We start from the raw sequence: 24,272 nt of genomic DNA on the forward strand, positions 1-24,272 counted from the left end.
TATGAATCTATGTCCTGTGGAATTCTTTGCCTGAGGAGGTTGTGAAGGCTAGGACTTTAACACGGTTTAAAAGAGAACTGGATAAATTCATGGAGATTAAGGCCCTTAATGGCTATTGCCTGGATGAGTAAGGAATGGTGTCCCTAGCCTCTGTTTGTCAGAGGGTGGAGATGGATGGCAGGAGAGAGATCACTTGATCATTACCTGTTAGGTTCAATCCCTCTGGGGCACCTGGCATTGGCCACTGTTGGTAGACAGGATACTGGGCTGGATGGACCTTTGGTCTGATCCACTATGGCCATTCCTATGGTCTTATTTTTAAATAAAACCAACTGTCCCCAATTTCCCCATATCTTTGCTAGTCCTCTTTAAACAATAAAACAACCCATCCCATTTGTTTTCAGTGGATATAAACTGCCACACATTCTGGTCTAGCTGCCCCTCGGTCTCTGACCCATTTCCTACTGTTCGCACGGGCATATTTATTAACGTTTGTCTTCCTTCTTCCCCACCCCCTACCAATTATCCTACTTTCCCACCTAAATCCAAAATTTAGATCTTTAAAACCCCTGTTCAGCTGCCACCTAACCTTGTACCTAAATCTCCCAGTCACCTAAGTTTCCATTGGTAAAAGTAGAATACGGCTCAATAGCATTCATCACTATGTATTTTTGACAGGTTTCCATGCCCCATTTAGGGCTTATGTCCCACCCACCATTCCCGTTTCCTTTGGTGTTGAGGTTTGGCGCCATTGGCCATTTTGAATTTTTTTATTATTATTTTTTATGTTTGAAGAGAGAGAATGTTCCATGCTTGTGCCTTGATACGATTGGTTGATTGTTTAGAGAAAAAGGTTGAAAGAATAGAGTGAGGGAACAAAGAAAAAGAGATTTTTTTAAAGGGTCAGTTTGAAAGAATAGAGGCAAGTTATTAAAGAAAAGAAAGATTTTTGATTAGGTTTAGTAAGGAGAGATGATTTTAAAGGCCTAGTTTGGCATGTTATTAGAGAATAAAAAAACTTGAAATAAATTTAAAACATATATTAAATATAAAGGTAGGTTAAAAAGAACACATGGCAGAAAAAAGGGAATTTTATAAAGTGGACGCTGTTTAGTAAGTACATGGTAAAAATATAAAGGTTGGTTAAGAAAGAAGCATTTAAAATATTAAATATAAGAGGTTAAGAAAAGAACATTTAAAAAGAGATAAATAAAAGAGAAACATATAAAGATAGGTTAAAAGAGAGAACGTGTCAGGAGAAGGGAAAAGAAAGCCCCTCGACAAAGGGCAAAGATAGGCGGCATGTGGTTGAGTCAGAGAGAGAGCTCTTACCCTTGCGACTGTTCCTGGGGAAAGAGGGAGCTCCCAAAGCTCACTACCCCTCAGGCTAGCTATCTCTACCTTTAGATCGAACCAATCAGATGTTGTTCTACAGCTGCGTCACAGAATACATTTTCCTGAACCAATCCTATTGTCCCAAGATTTTTAAACAAGAGCCATCTCCCACCCCTCCCCTCATTACCCTTCCTTTAAGTGCCGTATTCTTATTTAAAAAAACAGATCCCAAGCATCTTTCCCACCATGTAGCACTTTTACATAGGTGCTTTAATAAAGGTTAAAACCATAAGCCCTTATTAACAAACGTTTTTTAAAAGTTTTTCCCTATGCTTTTAGTGAGGATAATTTGAAGCTGCAGCACAAGCAGCTTTGTTAGCCAGTGAATTAAAGATAAAGAAGGCTGTTAGATGTCCAAAACGTAGAGATAAGAAGTTTGTTTCTTTTTAAACTTTTGAACAAAAGCAAGTAAAAGTTATATTTTGTAGAGGAATAAAGCTCTGTTTTATAATCACAAGACAAGCCTATTTGAAGAAACAGCCCATTATTCATAGGTGTTTTAATAAAAAATGAGCATGCAAAAACACCCAGGGTTAAAACCACAGACAACCAGTTTATCAAAGTAATTTATAGTAATAAAAAAGTTTTCCCCTATGCTTTTGCTAACATTGGTTATTTTTTAGTGAGGACAATTTGAAGCAGTTTTTTTAAGTTAGTGGATTAGAAAAGAAGAAGACCACTTTGAAAGACAAGCCTATCTGAAGAAACATCCCTCCATTTAACACTTTTACATGTGTGTTTCAATAAAAAATGAGCATGCAGAAGCACCCCAGCGTTAAACCCACAAACCCTTACTAATAAAGTTTTTAAAAGCTTTTCCCTATGCTTTTAGTGAGGACAATTTGAAGCTGCAGCAAAAATAGTGTCTGTGAGCCAGTGGATCAGAAATCAGAAGATTGCTTCTTCCCCCACTTTTTATCAAATAGAGGTGAAAGTTATAATTAAGTCTTGTCAAGGAATAATCACTTTAAAAGACAAGCCTATATGAAAACACATCCCTTCATTTAGCAGTTTTGCATATGTTTCAATAAAAAGTTAGCACGCAGAAATAACCCAGGGTTAAAAACACAGAGAACCTGTTTATAAAAGTAATTTATGGTGATAAAAAAAGTTTTCCCCTATGTTTTAGACTAACATTGGTCGTTTTTTAGTCAGGACAATCTGAAGCAGCATGCTTTTGCAACAAAGCCATGGTTAGCAAAAACACCCTTTGTACGCCAGTGGATCAGAGATAAGAAGACTGCTTTTCCCCCACTTTTTCTTAACAAATACAAGTGAAAGTTATATTAAGTTTTGTAAAGGAATAAACACTTTAAAAGACAAGTCTATATGAAGACACAGCCCTTTATTTAACATTTTTACAGGTGTGTTTCAATAAAAGAATGAGTTTGCAGAAACATTCCAGAGTTAAAACCACAGAACTTTAGGAACAGCTAATTTATACTCCCCTTATTCTATAATCCAGTAGATCAGAGAGAAGTTTTTTTCCTCCCACTTTTTAACAAATTCATGTGAAAGTTATATTAAGCTTTCATTTTCTTAGGTCTTTCAGATTTAAATATGAATTTTTCTGTTGCATTATCAGAATGTCTTTGTTTTTAAATGTTTTTCAACCCGTGTGCTGAGAGACAGATACAAACTCCTGTGTTTGATTTGGGTCCATAGATTTTGTTAAAATAATACATCACAGGCTGGAGCTGTGGCTTTCTCTAAATTTTAAAAACACATAAGACTAATTAGGCTAGCCAGTGATCTATACACTATAGTCTGCCTTAGCAATGCTCTAGGGGTCACCCCTTGGTTTTTTTACACAGACTTCTTTCCTAACTTTTTGAACCCTGTTCAAGTTTTAACAAATGGTGAGATGACATTGAAAGACACTTTGTGAAAGTTATAACAAGTATTTTATTCCATTTACTTATTGTAAAAGACAAAACCCATCGCTTTGTGACTGCATGAAGCTCAGAGATCGCCTATCTGAAGAGCACCCCACCCCTTGACTTTCCTCCCATACTTTTAACACTTGCTCAACATGCAGTGTTTCATTATATAAAGGTTTTTTTATATTTAACATGAAAATAATGGTTTTTTTTAACATTTAACATGAAAATACAGCATTGACTGAGATGTAATATAACATGACCTTTTTTTAAGGGTGTTCTGTATGCAGTGAGGCCTATTTGAAGCATGACGTTTGTTAGTTTTTTAAAAGTTTAACATGAAAAAGCATTATTGACTGAGCTGTAACACAGCAATGCCACTCTTAGGGATATTTTTTAGAAGTTTAGTGAACTAAAAAGGCTCAAAATACTAGCTACTAAAAATAGTGTTTTTAAAGTACCAAAACAGCATCTAAGTAAGAATATGAAAACTGGCAATTGAGGGAAGTTTACATATGTGTTTTAATTAAAAAAAAACAAAATTAACAAAAAATACACAAAATGGCTTTTTAAAGTTTGGATTTATACAAAAAACACAACAAAAAATTAGCTTATGTAAAAAAGTTTGCTGTTTTTTTTACCAGAGACAAGGAGTCTGCCCCCCCCCTTTCTTCTTTTCGAATGTTTTTTTAAATCTAAACTGAAGACAAACAAATTTTAAAAAAAGCCACAGCCACAGCGATCAGGCCATGGGCGTAAGAAAGCTGTCCTGAGTTTTAGGGGGAATGTTGATAACTCTTTTAGTGAAACAGTTTTGTCGGCAGCTATTCTGCGTTAGTTGTTATGCTTTAACACGGGCAAGTGTTTGTCAATCAGAAGCACTTTCCCACTTTATGAGGTATTATCTCCCCCATCCTTTGGCCTATCAGAAACATTAACGAAAACAAACTTAAAGATATGTTGTAGCAAGGCCTGCAAAGCAGCAATTACAATTTTGTTGATCAATATCTTGTCCAAGCCCCTAGAGAAAATTTTTTTGATTTGTTTTTATAAAACACTTTTATGCAAACTATAACCCTAGATGCTGTACAGCATTAAATAATATGAACCAGTAGATGAAAGACCTGAGACATTGTTGAAATCAGAGGGGTCATGATTAAGTCCTAATGCAGAGGGCCTGGGGCAGGAAATGAAAAGGTACAGTCGAAGCAGAAGACGGTATGATTTAAGAGGGGTTCTGGGGCTGCTTTGCAATGGTCCAGATGCTCCAACAGCCTATATCCCTCATGAACAGGTGCCAGGACTGGGTGGGTCTTTGTCAGAGGAAAAGGCAGCTCATATACCTCTTGTAGTTGTTGACAGACTGTAACCTAACTGCATGTATATTATGGGGGCAACCTACTTCCCTTTTGACAAACCCCACACCCCTTGAACTCCATAAAAACATGCTTCACACTGGTATTTTCAACTGACATTTTATTTTACAACATACCCTGTTTTGTTCCCAAAACATGCTCTAGTGTTTAGTGTTTTTTCTTAGCAAGATTTAGTAATTTGCTGAACGAGGAAGATGTTCAACATTTCGCATTAAACATTTCTCTGTCGGTTTGATGATTTAATCTAAAATGCTATTTGGGTCCTCTGCCTCTGTCACTTTGTCCACCAATTCTGCCCCAGAGCTAAATGTTCCTGGGTTAAACAGAGGCACTGCAGCGCATATCCCAATGTGATGATGATATTTAACACACTCTCCATACACAAACTACCGCTAATTTCTTTACTTTTACAGTTCACATCATCTAAAGACCAGTACACGCAGTCATGATATCTCTGACCAGGGGCATCTCTGGTGCACGCAGAACAATCTTCATTTTGTTTCTCTCTCAGGCAGTGCTTGATGATTCCGTGCAAAGCCACTTGCATAATTGTACACATCACGGTTTTATGGTTATGAACTCGCACAGGCTTAATACCGAATTTCTCCCTCAACTTTAGATAGTACAGGCCTATAGAATAAGCATCCCCCTCTGTTTCCCCATTCTGTTGAGCATCTGGTTTTGAGTCTGGGAAAAAACAGATCGGGCCCAATCCACCGGCCCTTCGGAGCTGTCAGTGTCCAGAACCTCCAAGTCCTCTGAAGAACCATTGCTCAGCTGCTGAAATATTTACAGTAAGAAATACAAGTAACGCATCTTTGTACTTTTTCATAACATGATTTTAAAACCTTTTTCACTGTCTGTGTCAAGAGACCCCTTCCGCATGCAGCTGTTAAAAACAACAAATAATAATAAATGCAATGTGTGTCTGTGCAGGCTTGATCCAAAAGGCTCTAGCCAACCGAGCAACGGTGACCAGGTCCCTGCCAAACCATCCCTTGAATGTTCTTACATACAACGTATCTGTGCCTCGTCTCCATACAGCCCTTTGATTGATTCATTTGAGTTCTCCTGGCTGGGGTCTGGAGAATCAAACAAATCTTGGCCCAGCGGTCTGCACTCATGTTTCTCCACCACATCATTCTTGCAGGTACAGGCATCATTAGCTATCCGTTTCCCCGCTCCCATGACCTGTCTCAAACACTGTTTGCTAAACAACAGTGTGTTTGTTTCTTCAGGTCCCATAGCAGCGACCGTATAATGTCTCCTCATGAGAGGCTTGACTGCTGGTGTTGGGCAGGACCTTCTAGGTGAAGCCATCTTTAATCTTTAATCATCAGACCCATTTAAATCCCTTTGTGGCTGAGGATACCCCTAGTATAACAAAGGGAGACCCCTAGTATAGCAAATGCTGGTCAGAGTTTGAAGTATTGGCAGAGGTCATGTAATGACTTCATGGCGAAGAGAGTGAACCCCCTGCCAGAGCCACAAACTTCAACTTCTATTTGTTTTTAAGACTGCTTCCCAAAACTTGGCAGCTGTGGTAGAACTAAGAATGCCTCTACAAACCCATCTTGGCAGCACTGCCAAACGCACAAGGCCAGACCTTGGAAACACATTCTTTATCTCTTTACTAATCCGACCCTCGTGCAGTACGTTGAATCATTGCCCTCTCGGATAAATGCTGTTCCCCTCCAGTTACTTCGCTCCTTCATGTCTGAAGTCTTCCAGTGGATGGAAGCAGCTGGTCTCACTTTGTGTCCTGGATGCCTTGCCATATGTTCCAAAGCAGGGCGATATACTGTCCACCAGGTGCCTGCTTTCTGGCCTCATGCTCAGGGCTGTGGCTGCATTATGGGATGGTAGGACTATGAACTGCTGAAGTTAGGATGGAATGGGTCAGACTTCTCTCTGGTGTAAGCTCAGTGGAGTTACACCATGAGTGTGATTGGCCCCAGGATATTTAGACTTTCCAAATAACAAAAGCAAGACAACAATAATATTTTGTACGGATGTTTGTTCATTGAATGAATTTGGCTTATTCCATTTCTCCCATCCAGGGCTCTGGGGCCACATGCAATCTATACTAAAAATTCAAAAGGCTATGCCTGTCCCTAGTCCTACAAAATATAAGTCTCTCCACCTACTCCACTGCCTGGGAGAACAGCTAATCTCTACACCATGACAAGAAAGTCAACAGATCTTGGGCTTGTCTACATGGTAGGGTAACATGCTGTATGGGGGTGTGGTTTCTAAAGCATGGACCCGTGTAGACCCTCCTGGTATGCACAAAAGGTTCTCTAGTATGCTTTAACATAGTACTATTTCAGACAACTATGTTAAAGTGTGCCAGCAGGGTCTCCACAGACCAATTAATGCACAATTTGTTAGTGCACTTTAGAAATCATTCTCCTCCCCCAGCCCATAGAGTGCATCCCCCCACGATGTAGACAAGTCCCTAGTGACTGGCAACTTAAGAGGGGAAGGGATCACTGCAGCCCCTTCTCTGATGAGTCCCTCACTGAAAACACCCTGCATCTGACACACTAGAGTGCAAATAGGGTGCTGTTAACTCAAGTTTAGCATTGACCTCCACTGCTGTGGTATCAATCAAAGAAAAAAGTGGTTTGCAAGGTAACTTGCCTATTTAAGGCTTTATAACTGAAAACCGTGGTGCTAGGAATGGTACCTTCCATCAGAGGATTTCAAAGAACATTGCACACTCTAATTAACTTAGTCTGACAGCATTTCTGTTGGTTGGGTGGTATTATCCCCATTTCACAGATGAGGAAATTGGGGCACTGGACGGTGTAGTGATTTGACCAATGTTGCATAGGAAGCCTGTGGAAGGGTCAGGAATAGAACCCAAGTTTTCTGAGTTCCAGTCCTGTGCCAAAACCATAAGACCACCCTTCCCCATCTAATGCATTAGATCACCTGTTTCTATAACCAGAATATTCATATACATGGTGAGGGCATAACAGAGGGCCTGTAAGGCTAAACTCACATCAGAGACAATGGTCCCAAATGCTACTATTGGACAGCTACCCTAAAAGCTCAGGGAGAGGATTCCACACAAGGTTCACTTGTCCAGAACCAAAATCATTCACAGGTCTGGCTGCAAAGCGTTGGCATTATCATCGCTGAAGAACTGTATCCTACTCTCACCTTTTGTAAAAATACATGCAAGCAAGCTCAATGGCAAACCTCACTGAGATTAAACCATCCTTTCTGTTGGTTCCAAGTTTCAAGAATATGGGAAAGAGCCAGAACCAGCAGGTCCACCCTTCAATCACACCTTGTCAGTGGGGTCTTATACCAATGAAAGCATTTTCTCTAGGGGCATAGTGCTATAAAATGACTATTATGCATATGATCCTGCTTCTGCCTACCAGAATAGGCCCCGCCCAAAGAGGTCAGCTACTTACACTGCCATTGGAGGCACTTCCAGGATAACCATCCTCCATAAAAATGAGCTGATAAGGAGATTGGGCTAGATGGTTCCCATGGTAAATGTGGCCTAAATAGAAACCAACCATCAATTTTTGCTTGTGTCTTCTGTGCCAGTGGCCCGTGCAATGAATGTTCTTCCCCCAGCACACACCATTATCCGTGTTATCAGTCTCTTCTGCATGTATGGTTATTGCAGACATGTTTTTGTTTCCTGCTTTTTCCAGGAAGGTGCCATCTCCTTCTGTGTCTGGCTGGTGGGAGTTAGAGAGGGCCAAAATACAAGCATCCTCTTCTGAAAGTCACATAGTGGAGAGGCAAGGATTTACTTCTGCCCACTATGATCTCAGGTTGTGCTCTGAGCCCTCCACCCCACATTCATACAGCTTGAGCATTCATACAGCTTGAGTAGAAAGTGAGCGGCTGACCCTGAGGTGAGCTGGGCAGCCAGTGGAAAAGCAACACTGGAAAGATACGAAGAGTATGGGTGGCCACCAAAGATCAGTCACCCTCTTTGTTCCTCAAGTGGCCAAAGATGTATGTTACATGACAGAACTTGCCCTGGCAAGCTAGCCTCATGCCTCAGAGAAGGGAAGTCATGTTTGGGAGCAAAAGGGAAGAGCAGGTAGAGGCCTTCTGCAGGAAGCCATCTGGTATTAGGGAGAGCACCTGGGGGTTGGGAGTGGTGAACATTTTTTCATTTTGTCTAGGGCAGTAAAGACCTTAATGAACACTGCCAGTGCTGGTTCTGTTTTCTGCTGGAGCTCTGATCCATACATGGGCCTAAACATATCCCTGACATTATCTGGGGTACTTATGAGTCCCGGTGGCACTAAGCTGCTAGTTCATGGGAAGGGTCAGGCTCATAGGACAGCTCCTCCCCCCGTCTCTGAGTGGTCCATGGGTAAGCAGCTAGGGTAAGAGCATGCATTGGGAATGCTGCAAAATCATGTCCCTCTCTGCAGGAAGCTCCTGCTGATGCTGAGGAACATGGGAAATAGCTAGCAGCAGAAACACCAGGGACACTAAGATTTTTAGAACCATTGAGGAGTTAGTGGTGGGGAGGTAGTCGGAGGCGGCAGTGAGACAAGAGTGAGGAGGAAGGGGTGTCAGGATTACAGGTACAAAACCATCTTGAGATTACGTGATGGGGATAAAGAAATTGGATGCATCTGAGGGGGCCAAAATGGGGGAAAACTGTGCAAAGGAGACACTAAATTTGTGGTTGGGGCCCCACCTGCATAATGTTACATTGATAACTATAACATAATCATTTAACTAGCCCCCCCCCACCATTTGATTCTTATAATATCAGATCCTTTTCCAAACAAGAAAAGTTCCCATAATTGAAGGACACAGACTTGAGAAACTTAGTCCTAGATTCAAGTTCATTGAGTCGAAAGCCAGACCGCCCATTACCTGAGCAGTTACTAAAATCTATCGCCCTATGATGGATTTTTTTTTCTTGCAGGCTAGAATTGATCTGTCCTTGTTGTGATTTGTGAGATGGAGGGAAAACACAAAATATAATCAGGATTTCTGCTGCACTGAAAAACTCCACTATGTGGCTTTTCCAGGGCTTGCAAGTAACTAAAGCTGCAGTGGTCATTTTTTTGATTTATTGAAAATAAAGCACACCTTATTAACATTTTAATAAAGAGAATCTCTTTGCCCCGGTGCTCTGAGTTGCTGTTATTTCCCCCTGTGCAATTCCATTCTCTGAAAGAGCAAAATACTAATGAAATCCATAAAGCATGATTTGTAAGACTGAAACTAAACACACAAATTCACCAAAGCCAAATGCTTTCTAAAGGTGCTGTGTTTGTGAGAGGTGCTTGCCCAATATGTGTGATGCAAAATGGGGATGCTTTGTGAAGAAATCATCCTTGTAAAGCTATTGGTTCTGGTCATCAGACTCTATCCAATGCTTTAGTGATGATGCTGCTGATCTATTTGGGAAGTTGGCTGGCTCTCAAGGCAGAGTCTCTTCTCAAAGGCTGTTTCACAGTGAAAATATGCTCAGTGCAGCTGAGTGCATGAATGAAAAAGCCTCCGGTACCTTCTAGTCTGGCAAAATGCAGCACAAAACTCAACTTACTCTGCCCTTTCTACTATCCCAGGTAAGAAATGGGACGGTTTTTTTTCTTGCTTTCATTCATCTTCTCTCTTCTGCATTTGGATTTGGAAGTATTTGTGATTCAGGTCTGATTTTGGAGTAATTATACATTGCTTGAATTACTGTTGAAGGATGCAAGATCTCCGTTATAAGGCAGTTGCCAAGAATGTAGATTCTCGTACCTCCCTGATTTACAATTACAACAAATTTGCTCTGCGATATGTAATAATGTTTTCCTTTCAGGGGGAGTGTGTGTATGATCTTTGAAGTGTTTCAGTAGCAGCAGCAATATTTTGTCATATCAAATCCTGCAACTTTGATATGCCTCTTTTCTCTGTGGCTTGTGCTGGTTAGAAAGGTCTGTTATAGACAGCTCACCTTATTTATTGCTTTTTAGAAAAAAGATGTGGAGGGAAAAAAATCAAAGCATGCAGAAGCTCCCCCCTCCACCCTCTTGACATGTATAGTACTCGATGTTAGTGACTTGCTATGTAGCCTTTCCCCTTATTAACTGTAATAGATCCCCTCTGCCAGAAAGCAGAAAAAACACCCAGCCTTGAAACCCAGGGGCTGTTCCAGTCCTGCTGCTTCTGTCACTCAAAGCAGAGGAACTAGCTGGGTTCTTCCTTCTCTCTCCCTTTGGTTTCTTTCTGCCTCTTTCCCCCTCCCTCCCGATATCCCCTTTATACGTTTAGTTTTGAAAGCACCGTGTGATGTTTGAGGTTTCTTTATTGGTGTCCGGTGTGAAACACTTACATATTTTGTCCTAGTAGCTCTGTAAACTCCCACTGAGGGAAAGCATCGCCGGCTCCCCTTCAGATAAAAGTTAATTCCTTTTTGACTTGGGGCTTGAACAGCTTTGTTAACCGCGTAGGAGCCCGGGGCATTCTGGACTGCTAATACTTGGGTGGCTGAGTCTCTGTGTGCATCTGCAGTCTCTAAACGGATTCGAAGCTTCCTTTTACAGACCGAGGGAGAATGGTGCGGGCTCGTTGCAGGGGAAGCTTCGGTGCTGAGGGGAGGCATGCCGAGGGTCTGTGAGCAGAAGGCAGCTGGATGAATGGAGTGCATGTGGGCTGTGGCTCAAGAGTAGGTATGCTTGGCTGCTAGTGCAACCTGCTTGTGGGTGGCTGGTGGAACTATGGCACAGAGTGCGAATTGGTGTCTTGAGGGAGCGGATGGGTGGGTTCGACTGCCTATGCACTAAGAATAGTCCCCCTTAAAGGGAGCAACAGAAAAAGGGGGATGGTGCAGAGTCTGGTTCTCTATAAGTTGTGTGTAAATGCTGCTGTTCTAGGTCACGTCCATGGGGCCCAGATACTGCAGTGATGGGAGCATTAGGAATGCATGGATTGCACACGCTGGGGATGTGTATATGGGAGGCCACATAAACAGAGCTAGCAGCATAGACTGAGTGGGCATGGAAAGGGCGAGCTAAGCTGCTAGCTGAGGCGGCACATATGGGAGAATGGGCATGCTGCTGCCTGCGACTGGCATGGCCTGAGGCTCTGGGACTAGCTGGCAGTGCCCGCGTGGGCATCAGCTTGGAGAAGCTGCAAGAATGGGCTGAGATTCAAGGGCTGGCTGGGACTGAACATGCAGGCAGCTGAGCAAGGTCAGCTGCCAACAAAGGCTGAAGCATGGAGAGAACAGGTGCTAACCAGAGAGGGTGCGGTCTGGGAACCCCCAACGCCACAGTGGGAACCTGGCGCATGCACTAAGCTGACCCCCTCACCCAAGACTTGAGGACTGCCATCTCCACTGCATTTCACCCTGCTTTCTCCATGACATCAGGCTCTTTTCCATCTTTTGGGTTTTTCAATGCCTCAAATTATTCAGCTCAGGCTTCTGTTCTTATTCAAACATTCCTCTTTTGTCAAGAAGGAACAGGAAGGCACCCTTTCTATCACACTCCACCAATGGCCTGTTGAGAAAGCAGCTTGCATTTTAGAGTCGGCTAAGCACTTCATAGTCTATTAGTGCCCCATCCTGCAAGGTGCTAAACACCTGATCCTGATCCTGATCCCGCTTTAGCATGTGCTTAACTTTAAGCATGCAAGTAGCCCCACTGAAGTCACTGGGGCTGCTCACATGCTTACGTTAAGTAGCTGCTTAAGTGATTGGCTGAGTTGGGGCCAGAACGCTGAGCATAATGCAGGACTGAGTTCTTAGTGTTTCATAATGCCCAGTGTTGAAGGGTGTTCAGACTGTGATCCATCCTCTCCTATCAGGATGGGAAGATTTAGCAGGCAGTCTACTTAGTGATTTTTTTTTTTAAATGTACTTGATTAAAAAAACAACAACCATAGAATGTCAGCAAGTGAATTCATTAGGAAATCAGATCAATTGGTAATAGGAAAGTGTACATAAATAAACCTGTTTTGTTGAATATAGTCAGGGTAAAATGTTAATTGTTGGTGATACATGAGACATAGACGGTGGGAGGGAAGGCAAAGGGGAATTATTAAAATGCTGTACAGATATCCTCTTAGACTCAATGCACACACAGAACTTTCATGTGACAGGAGGAGTAAACAGAAGAATGGGAGAAACAACATATTAAACAAATGTAGCCATCTGGCAGTGGTAGTGTTTGTAACACATTTTTGTTAGGTGTTTTTTTTTCCCCCAGCAGTAGCAACAGCTACTTCTATAACCTCATGCTAGTGGAACTAGCAAAAATCAATCCTGATAAGCTGATTTCTAAATAATAAACCTCAGTAAATGCAATACTTTTGGGGGACAGTGGAGGAAAAGCATAATTCACTTTCAAAACAACAAGGGATACATTTGGGGGAGGGAAAACAAAGCAAATCTATACTCTGCAGAGTACATTACCGGCCATGAGAATATTAAATGTGCAGAGATGAAAGTTTTATATTTTTATTTTTTCAAGTCAAAAGTAATTAATAAAAGAAAATCAGTCTTTTAAAACAGAAATTGACATTTTTAAATAGTCAGTGGTTGACAAGTGCATGCTAAAACCTAATTTTCCAGACATTATACCGTCATCCTCATTAGCCAAGTGTACTTTATGAGTTAGTTTGTTTGGTGAGGGTTAACCTATATTAGGAAGCTGATTGATCACTGGATTTTAATTTGCTATCCAAAAGACTTAGTCTACTTGATGGGATTGTTTTACTGTCATTTATGTCTCTCATAATTTGATGGAGGAAGTCTGTTTTTCAGTATCTCAATCTGAGTGGCTAAGGAGGACATATTCTTAGGAGCCCGTCAGTTCATGGTAATCTTTAAGATTTTTGCAGGGATACATGCACTGTACAATTTAATCAATCTGAAGCTGACAGTGAAAGTTTGGAAGGTTTGCTGGTAACTTGCATCTGTGCATTTAATCATAAAAAGTACAATAGGGAGTAAATACCTATAGATCCCTAAATAGTTCTCCCTTCATAGAAAACTTAATTTCACCAAAACTAACATTTGGTAATATTTTCATACAAAAGTTTTATTTGTAGGAAAATATAATTCTTCAAAGGGGTTGCTTTGGCATGACTATGTACTACATTGAAATATGGACAATTGAATACAACTTTATCATTAATTTGAAACCAATAGTACCATCAAATGGTTGTCAGTAGGCTATATACATAATTGTTCTGCTATAGCTTACAATATAAGGAAGCTACAGTGTTTGAGAATTTTAGGAATCAGTGTGATGTCTGCATGTATTGTTATCAGTTAGTTATCAATATATATTTTGAAAAACTAGTTCCAGAATACATCCTGCATACATACACACCAATACAGCTGTAAGAATTATTCAGCTGTCCTTTATTTTTCAAATTTCTCCAGAAGAGGGCTCCTTGCACAGCATGAAAGTTAAAAGTAATATCTGAAAAGAACTGGAAGTTTAGCAGCTGCAGGAAAAAGAAGAATCTCATTCGCACACAGAAACTCTGTTGAAATAACTTTAAAGATTTTGCTCAAGTTCTAGTCTCCTTCCTTCTTGTCTTATTATTGCATCTGATTTGATGGCATAATTAAGGTTACTTATAATTTCAGAGGCCTACATAGAGAAAGTTATGTATCGTGTTGTCGTAATTGGGACTTTATCCTTTAACCCTGAACTACTCGCTGAGTACTTTACTTTTGCATGCTATAGCACAATGATGATTGGACAATTTTCTTCAAATGTCGCTTTATAAAAAGGCCTTGTTCTTCCATGCCAAATGTTATCTGGATTATATTTTTTAAATCAGTGGAGTTGTACCTGCTTATATGTGGTGTGAACTTGACCCAGGGGGATAACACCTCTGCTTCTGTGGATAGTGCCAAGGAATCTTTAACATCTCACTCAGACAATGGTACCTCAAAATAATACAGTGCCTTGTAGCATCATGCTGTGGCACTGGTTTAATACTGGCTCAAATGGAAGCATGCCCCCTGCTGAATCATCAGTGATGCTACTCACAGCAACTCTGGGTTTTGCTTAGAGGTCCCTTGCACAGGATCTGACCAGACCCAACAATTCTGGCCATGTGAGATCTGAAATAATCACAGGCAGAGATGGTGTGGCAGTTGATAATCGAAATGCTACTACAACGTTATCTGTAGTGTCGTAAATGGCACAGCTGTAGCAGAGCATAGAAAATATTGCTGGATCATACTTTCCTTCTCTGCAAGATGTCTGAGATATATCTAGTTTATTCAAAGGTTTAGTGGCATTGATGAGACAATGAAATTAGTTTTCACCTAAGTCCTATTGTGCATAGCACTTTTGGTGTGGCAAACAACAGGTGACTTTACAACCTCTCACTGCATAATGAATATTGGAGTAATTTTGGTTTGTCAGATAAGAAACAAAATACATTGGAAAGGAGTCTCTAGTGACTGCTGCCCCACGGAAGCAACAGGAGCTTTTAATGTTGTGCAGATAGCTATAGGAACAGGGCCGGCCCACAACATTTTGGCACCCTAGGCAGGGAGCTAAAATGATGCCCCCACGCCCACTCGCTTGGGCCAAAACATTGAAAGGTCTCAGTTCTGCCTTCTTCCTGTTCTTCTCCTCTCATGGTACTGCTCTGCTACCTACCCCAATAAAGGAGAACTAACAACTTAAAATGCCTTGTTCAAAAAAGTAACCCTTAACTTTCAAATGCCTGAACAGCAAATGTAACTTTTCTTATCTGCAAAGTAAACACTGGAATTTTTATCTGTTTTGAATAATGAAAGTGGTGCTTTCCCTGCTGCCTTGGTTGCAAAGATTTGAACTGCTTCTGAAGGTCCACGGTCTGGGCCAGCATATGCTCTATTGAGGTGGTTGCAAGGCCGACCAACCTCTCCTGTGTCATTGTCGAGTGTAGATGTGTTTTTATTAACTTCAGCTTGGAGAAGCTGTGTTCTCCACTAGCAACTGTTACAGGAAGTGTTAGAAGTATGCAAAGAGCAACAAAAGCATTTGGAAAGAGGGTGGTCATCTTATTTGTGCACATATATTCCAGAACAGCCTTTGGAGTTGATCCTGTGGAAATGCATCTTGAAAGAGCTTTCAGTTCATCACCTAAATCACTTGCATCAATATCGTGCATGTCATCATGTATCAACACTGTCTCTAGCGCCCTGCATTGCTGGTATAGGTCTTCTTCAGGTATAGTGAGGAGTTTTGGAATATCATGCAACATCACAAATATACTGGTGTGTTCCTTGAACTGCATGAAACGTTCTTCAACTGACTGTATTGAACAATCTAGCACCTGGTTAAAGAATTCAACTTTGAATTATTGTTTGCAGTCTCTTATGGGATTATCCCGTACCTCGTAATCAAAATGTCTTCTTCTTTGGTGACTCTTGTATTCTTGAATGAGTGGGAAAATAGCTTCAGTGTGAAGTTCCTCTGCTAACTTCTGTGCACTCTTCAGAACGTTTTGAAATCCCTCATCTGACCGGTAAGACTGTAGGTATGACTTTTCTTTGTCCATTTGTTTTTGTTCCATTGCTCCAGATATATCAAGGTCAACACCTTGGAATCTCTTGCTTACAACATTTATTTCAAACAGTACGTCATGCAACAACACTAAGCCACACAGAAATTTGAAGTTCTGTATGTTTCTGATGAATCCATTTCCCTCTGCCACTGTTCTCCCATGAACAGTTCCTGTCATAGCATTATCCTCCATAATGGCAACTATGGCATCATCTATCTTCCCAGTTTGGTGTTTGATAGGCTTTATTGCTTCCACTTGACTTTCCCATCATGTGGCACTTAGTGGTTTCAGTGTCAGAGAGGATGTTCCCAGATGTTGCTTCAAAATTAGCCATCGATGAGTTGAAGCAGAGAAAAATACATTGATGTTTTGAATTACATTAAAAAATTCAGCAGCCTCACTAGAAGCTGATGCTGCATCACTTACCACCAAGTTCAATGAATGAGAACTGCATGGGACAAAAAAAGCTCGAGGGTTTAACTCTTGGATCTGTGTCTGCACTCCTCTGTTCTTTCCTCTCATGTTGGCACCATTATCGTAGCCCTGACCTCTCATGTCAGTTGTCGCAATTCCCGTATCTTCCAGCTTTTTAAGAAGCACATTTGTCATACCAGCTCCTGTAGTATCATCAATGTCAATAAATTCTAGAAAATGCACTCTGACAGTCACCATTGCAGGGACATTTTCACTAGGTTCTCTTGTTGTTGCAAAACACACCATTAAAGTCATTTGTTCCATATGGCTGATGTCAGGTGTGCAGTCCAGAATAACTGAGTAATATCTTGTTGACTTCAGATCTGCCACAATCTTCTGTTTGACTTTTGTTGCCAGTAATGGTATGATCTCATTTTGAATTGTTTTTCCAAGGTAGTGGTGTGTGTACATTTCTTGGGTGGTGACAGCTCAGATGCTCCAGGAGTACAGCATCAAACTCAGCCATCAGCTCCACAATTTTAAGGAATTTTCCATTGTTTGGCACATACAGCTGATCTGAAGTGCCACGCAGTGCTAGGTTTTGGGTAGCAAACATTCTCACAATGGCAATGAGCCTTTTCAGAACATTTTGCCAGTAAAGAGACTCTTATGCAATCTTCTCTTGATGCTGATCATCTATGGTAGCCTTTAACCTTAGTCTCATTTCAAGCTCTTTCCACCTATGGAATGTGCTCTGGTGATTTGCTGCCTTCTCATGGCATGCCAGATTTCTAGCCAGATTTTTCCAGTCCTTTGTTTCTTTACAACCCAGTGTGGCTGGAACATTAGACTGGAAGAGTTTGCAACAAAAACAGTATGCAGCATTCTGGGTTTTTGAGTACATAAGACATGGCCTCTCCACTTTGTCACCATTGGGGATTTCACGCCAGTAATGGGTTGGATGGAAACGTCTATTTTCGTTGTCTTTGGGGAACATGAAGTTTTTCACTTGCTATGGCCCATGCAGTACAAGGAAGTCCCTCAGGCTACTGCTCAATTGGTGCACAGTCCTGGATCATCTAAACTGAAGGAACTAAACTCAGCAGCAGCTGTTTCTTGCACCTCCACCACACTCTTCTCTGATCTATACTTTACTTCAGGAATGTGCTTGGTTCCATCCATTTGAGATGGCGATATGGATGCTGCAGTAGCTGCCAGGTCACCTGCACTCTGACTAACTGGAAGATCAGGCATCTCCTCACCACTCCCATCCTCACTGGGACCAGAAGGCTCACCATGAACGTTTGTGTCTATATATCTCAGGAGAGCTCCCTCCTGCTTAGATAGAAAAGTTTCCTTTGCTTTCTTTCTTTTTCTGAATGCTGCCCCAGAGGGGCGTTTTCTTCTTTCGCTCATGACTGCTGTTCTGTGCCAGCTATAGTGGCTCTCAACACTCAGTTGAAGGGGGCAAATAAGCAGGCTGGTGGCAGGGTCTAAGCGAGGGAAGATATCAGCGTCTTAAGGGCCTAACTGGCTCCTACTATTTCAGTTGACTGCCTGTTCTCCTCAAGCAGGAAACAGAGTACTTGTGTCACCTTAGAGACTAACAAATTTATTTGAGCATAAGCTTTCGTGTGCTACAGCTCACTTCATCGGATGAAGTGAGCTGTAGCTGGAATGCATCCGATGAAGTGAGCTGTAGCTCACGAAAGCTTGTGCTCAGATAAATTTGTTAGTCTCTAAAGTGCCACAAGTCCTCCTTTTCTTTTTTGCGAATACAAACTAACACGGCTGCTACTCTGAAGCAGGAAACAGGACGCTTCCTGAGAAGCTGGTGTTAATCAGTCCAGACTCTTGGGGGTGCTAGAGAGGTACATAAGAGGCTCCTTTTCCTCTGCCTCCATGCAGCTCCTGCTGCTTTCTGTTATGCCCTCTCGCCTTTTCTCCTGCCTGCCTGCTACATCTCTTGTGCCCTCCTTCCTCCAGCACAGCACTCCCCCATCTCTGTGCATCTCGAGCAGAGAGAATCCAGATGCACCAGCAGCAGACACAACTTTCTACACTCGGGGTCCTTGTGGTGCCCCCCGCACAGTCCGGCCACCTCAGTTCGCCTCATGGTAAGGCCAGCCCGGTACAGGAATGCCTATAACTACCCAAACAAGTGGGCTGTCTTCCTCCTAACATGTGAAGCCAGAGGAAGAAAACAGAGGTGTGATGGTATAATCTTTCCTCCCTGTCATGGGACTTATTTTTTTCATTTATGCATTTCCTGTCTTCAGCAGGTGGAGGCAACCCTCTTGCTGTCAGCATTTTGGCTTCAGGCCTTAGAACTGTTAGGCCAGAGTGAGACATATTCTTTTCTTAAGGTTTCTTCCCCTAGGCTAGGATTTGAAGCAGAAATGCTAGGATAATAGCTTTCCTCTTCTGATTTCCACTTGGCGATTCCCGCACCCCCACTTCACCATGATAAATGCTAGTGGCCAAATTCTCTTTTCATTTACACCACTGCAACTCCACTTAACACAGAGCGTCACCTGCGCAACTAAGAGGGGAACTTGTTTCTAAGCATATAGCTAGCTGTCCAGTGGTCTGATTTCAGGTCACGTTAGTTGTCCTTCCACCATAATGTTGTTAGTAGATAGAGGTCATAGGACACTAGATGCCACATAAAAAGAACATAAAAGTACAAGATTGTTGGTTCCCTTGTTAGGCACCAAATTCTGTTCTGTTCCATGAAGCACCATTGATTGACAGTGTCATCAGACTTTAGCCTACTGTTGAGATAATAGTGTAGACTTGTGGTATGGATTGTGTTATCTCTTCTAGCAAAAGGATCTGATTGCTCAGAAAACCTTATTCCTTTTCTTGTGGAGTGAACTCATGTCTCCTATTACCATATCAAATATTCAATTCTATTTTGCACTATTAATTTTCTTAGAAACAGTCCTCAGAACAGCTTTAAGGGGTTTCAAATAGGGTGAGGCATTAAAGTGGGGCGTGGGGAAATTATTTTGAACTCTAAGGGTATGTGAGAGATACCTGCTGGCAAGCATGAGCAGAGAGAGAAACTAGATTTCTTAAAGCTTTTAGCTGTTTATTGTGCAAAAGAATGATCATGCTAGTTCTAGTGAGGACTTGGAAAGCTGGAAACTAGTGGCCCCAGTCCTGCAAGTTCTCCTAGGTAGATAAATCCCATTGATGTGGGACCTGCGCAAGAGGAGAGATCGGGCATTGTGGAACAATTTACAGGATTGGGGGTCTTTATATTGTAATGTTCAGCTGTTTGTATTATGCATGAATAAAAAGGCAATTTACTGAAATTGTGGAAAATATTGGGCTGGCTGCTTTATACACAATTACCCTTTGCTTTTCATCATCTTTGCATAATTTAAACATGTCAGAAGGGATTTTGATCAAACTTTCAGAATACAAAAGACCTCTCTGAGGTGGAGGATATTGAGCCCCCAGGGGAATTTTTACAAATGTTACGAGGGCATGAAAATTCAGTGTCCTGATGTCATCTTAACTAGAGCTTTCACTACCGTGAAAATCACTGTTCACATGTGTGGGGCCAAGATTCTCTGATGGTGAAACTGGCATAGATCCACTGAGGAGCTATGTGACTGTGCATCAGCTGAGAATCTGGCTCATTTTATTTAAATGTACATTGCTGGCTTAAAATAACACATGTGGGGAATGCTGTAGAGTTCAAGACTTACTGTTTGTCAAGCTTGCTTTTTCCCCCTCAGCAGACTAATGATTTCAACTTTCCCAGTGTACGACAACAATCTTTGAAATGCAAGAGTTGCACACATAGTTCCAGAGCATTAGTAACAGTTTCCCAGGAAGAAATGGGGCTCTTGAACAGCATTCTCACGCCAGCTTGAGCAGGACCAGAGTCTTTCCTTGATCTGAATGCTTCCCCTCCTGCCTCATGAGACAAACTTGACAATTCCTCCAGAGGCAGCCCCTCTAGATGTCCCTAAGGAACACATTTTATCAAATGATAAAATAAACTATGGGAACTAAAATCCTTTTGAATCATGCACCACTATATCTGGAGCTCTGAAAGCTGGACATATCATGGCTGTTTCACTGATGAAGCAGGAAATCCTGAGCATCTGTGTCTAAGCACAATGGGACAAGCTCAGCTATCAGGATTTGACAGACATTTCCCATCAAATTACATTTGTTATTTCCACGGCTGGGGTTTTGCTGAGTCAAAAACCTGGAAGTTCAGAGGAGCCGTGTAATGAGAAATGGGGACCTTTTTGACTCTTCTGCCCAGTGTGGTCCAAATTTTCAGCTGTAGGTTTGGTTGATTTGGCTAGATTACTAGCCAAATGTAACCACAGTTAGCTGCTTGCAGAGACAGAATCTGTGGCTTTACATGTGTCGAAAGAGACACAGGTGGCACCTGCTGAAACAGGTCCTCCTTGAAATTTACATATGTGAGGAAAAAGGGAGGGATTGACGGCTGTGGCTAAAATAAATGGATGAGATTTGTGAAACAGGCATCTGTCTGTCTAGGGGGACATTTATATCACAGTAGTACCGGAGGACTGGATAGTGTGTGGGTCCGAGTGGCTTTTCTCTCTTCCTAAAATGTCTTGTGTTCTCATAATTGATGTACTGATGGAACTAGCAGATGCTCTGAACTCCATAAACTCTGCCTTTTGAATACCAAGAGCCTTATTAACCTGTCAATGTATAGATTTTGGTGGTTTGAATACAAAAACTCCCAGGGCTGGATTCTATCACCCTTTATACATTTTCAGTAGTACCTTACTAGGGAGTAAGATGCTCCTTGGGGTTAGGAAGGGTGTCAGAATGAACCCTAATAATGATCATAAATAAGGGGATGTATATCTGAAATGCTTCTCTTATGAGATGGATAGTGGTCTGACATGCTCTTAGTTTGCTGTGCTGAATCTTTATTTTATGCTGCTGTTCTAATCATGACACTTTAATAATAACAACAATAAAGGAAGAGAGCAGAGCAATCTTTAGTTTTAAATCCATTTACTCTATTTGTGGGATTGTTCAGTTGACTAACAACACAGGAATTTCAATATTCTGCACAGTAGGGATATTGATTATTGCAGTGTGTCAAAGAGAGGCAGCCTTTCAGGTGTCACTTTCATAGCCACCCCCGTTATATCCGGAACAGAGTGGGGGCAGACAGCTATGATCTGTGAATAAGCTGTTACTTAGTGGAGGTGACTTTCAGCATCACATGTCTCTTAAACTTAGCAACAACCATTTCTGTTAATGATGCTGGGCCAGATTCTCAGCTGGTGTAACGTGGGATCACTCCATTGACTACACTGTCATTAATGGAGCAATACCAATTTACCCCAGCTGAGATGCTGGCCCACTGTGTTTACAAAGCGTGATTACTATCAACATTACATATTTCCACTATTCATCTATTGGCATACTTATATGGATCCTATTACCATGCTATCTGAGCACCTTGCAAACAACAATGAATGTATCCTGACTTCCCTAAAATAAATGCTGCGAGGTGACGGGCAACATTATTCTGAAGTGGGAGACTGTCTTTGCCATCTGTCTTTTCCATTGACTTTAGCACTATTATATTAGTAGACTAATGATGTAGGCTGCTGTCGTTTTTACTTCTGGATGTTGATTCAGTAGTGACAGTTCATTATACTGACCAAAGATTACTTCTGATTGGCTGAAGCCCAGAATAAATTCCCTTTCTAGGTCAATCAGAAGCTAGTTAAGGTACTGTTTTTTTTAAAAGTCTGCTATGCTTTTTAAAAAATATAACCAGTCCTGATTGGCTATTACCTATTCAGTTGATGCCATTTTGCATTTGGTTTACAGTAGGAGCTATTAACAACGGAACTCTTCCTTGTCATTACCGTACAGATACCCTAGAGATCTGCTATTCTAGGTATAAGCAAACAAATGTGATAACCTAAATGATATCTGAGTGTAAGTGAATTGCCCAAGGCCACTAAGAGAGTCTGTCACAGCTGGAATTAGCACTCAAATTTAAGGACCCTTTTTGTAGTTAGTTTGTGGACTGGCATGGAAAATTCAGAGCTAAAGATTTTAGAACGGCCACTTTAAATGATTATCTCTTCCTATGCCTGATGTGTGTTTCAGATGAGGATTCAGTTTTCTTGCATTTGCTTCTCAAAAGTTTTGCTTTGTGCCTTTTTTCCTCCTTCCAAATACATAAAACCTGTTTCTTAATTACTGTTAATGGGAGCTAAATACATGCATTAATTATGAATGGCTGAACCAGTCTGGATAAAGTAGAGACTGACTTGATCCTTTGCCTAGAGCTCAAATTAAGCCCAACCCAAGCTGTTCTTCTGACTGTTATTCTTCACTAGTTTTCATTTTTGTGTATCTCTGCACTTATGGGTTCCAGCCGGAATCTGAAGTGGATGTGCCAATATACAGCAAGAGAAGCTGCTCTTGTGTTATCTCCAGCCTGACTGGAAGCCAGAAGCATCAGAAATCATCTTTAAATTTTCTGCCTCATTTTGCAGGCCACAGGAAGGTCAGATAGTTCTTCTGTGTGCTTATAAACACTAAACTTCTAAATCTACCTCCTATCTACCACTCCTAACAACTGAAGAACTGACCTGTTTGCAAGGAATAATTCATCTCGTGTATGTGTCAGGTGGGGATAGACTTGACCAAAAGTCCATTGAAGTCAGCAGAAAGACTTTTACTGACTTCCTTGAGTTTTGGCTTTGGCTTTGGCTCAGACCCTATGTTTGGAATTTATTGCTATTTTACTTGGAAGATGAGTTCTCCGTACAGCAAGAAAAACAGATATATTTAAGGAAAGTCAGATTCTCCTAGTACCTTGTACAGCTATTAGTTATTTTTGGTATCTAACCTACAGATTTGCTAGAATTAATTCAGTGTCAAATAATAGTATTTTGCTAATATGGCTGGCAAATCTGACCTTTGGTTCACAAATACAAATCATAGTCATTTAATCTCATGCTTTTCTGTCTTGTTTTTCATTGTAACTGTGATCAAAATGCTTTTTGCTATTATTTCAAGACTTTTTTTTCCTGATACCACAGACACCAGCAGCTTTGCAAGGAGAAAAGGGAGTATAGATTTCATGGGAGTCGCTCTTGTTTTCTTTGGGAAGTATAGATGTTAGAGATGGTTCCCCAACTAAAGCCTGAGTCCAAATACCCGGGAACTTTGGAAAGTTCAGATCTGAGCCTTGTGGCTCAAACCCACCTTTTTTATTTTTTCCCAAACTATTCCAGCATTTTGGCTGCACCTACAGTAAAGTGGATTTTGCAGGCAATCTCCAGACTTTGTGCTAAGTCTTGTGACTATAGCAGGGATCGGCAACATTTGGCATGCAGCTCACCAGGGTAAGCCCCCTGGTGGGCCAGGCTGGTTTGTTTACCTGCCACGTCCACAGGTTCGGCCGATCGCAGGTCTACTGGCCACAGTTCACCGCTCCGGGCCAATGGGGGCTGTGGGAAGCGGGGGCCAGCGCATCCCTTGGCCCGCGTTAGTTCCTGCAGCCCCCATTGGCCTGGGATGGCGAACCATGGCCAGTGGGAGCCGCAATCGGCCAAACCTGTGGACGCGGCAGGTAAACAAACCAACCCAGCCCGCCAGGGGGCTTATCCTGGTGGGCTGCATGCCAAAGGTTGCCGATCCCTGGACTATACCATTA

General features: G+C 41.7%; 1 protein-coding gene across 4 annotated transcripts in view; it reads left to right on the plus strand.

The window, feature by feature from the left end:
* Positions 1-10,032: 10,032 nt before the first annotated feature.
* The window catches only part of CDH13 (cadherin 13), a 781,695-nt gene continuing 767,455 nt past the window's right edge, over positions 10,033-24,272 (plus strand). Inside the window, exon 1 of one of the 4 annotated variants that reach the window (XM_038368674.2) lies at positions 10,033-10,221. In XM_038368674.2, coding sequence (XP_038224602.1) covers positions 10,177-10,221 — 45 coding nt within the window. In that variant the 5' untranslated portion in view covers positions 10,033-10,176. The remainder of the gene's footprint in view (positions 10,222-24,272) is intronic. The other 3 variants (XM_043494836.1, XM_038368678.2, XM_038368677.2) reach the window with 3 other exon arrangements.

Source organism: Dermochelys coriacea, chromosome 12 (genome assembly GCF_009764565.3).
Source record: "Dermochelys coriacea isolate rDerCor1 chromosome 12, rDerCor1.pri.v4, whole genome shotgun sequence".
Taxonomy (NCBI): domain Eukaryota; kingdom Metazoa; phylum Chordata; order Testudines; family Dermochelyidae; genus Dermochelys; species Dermochelys coriacea.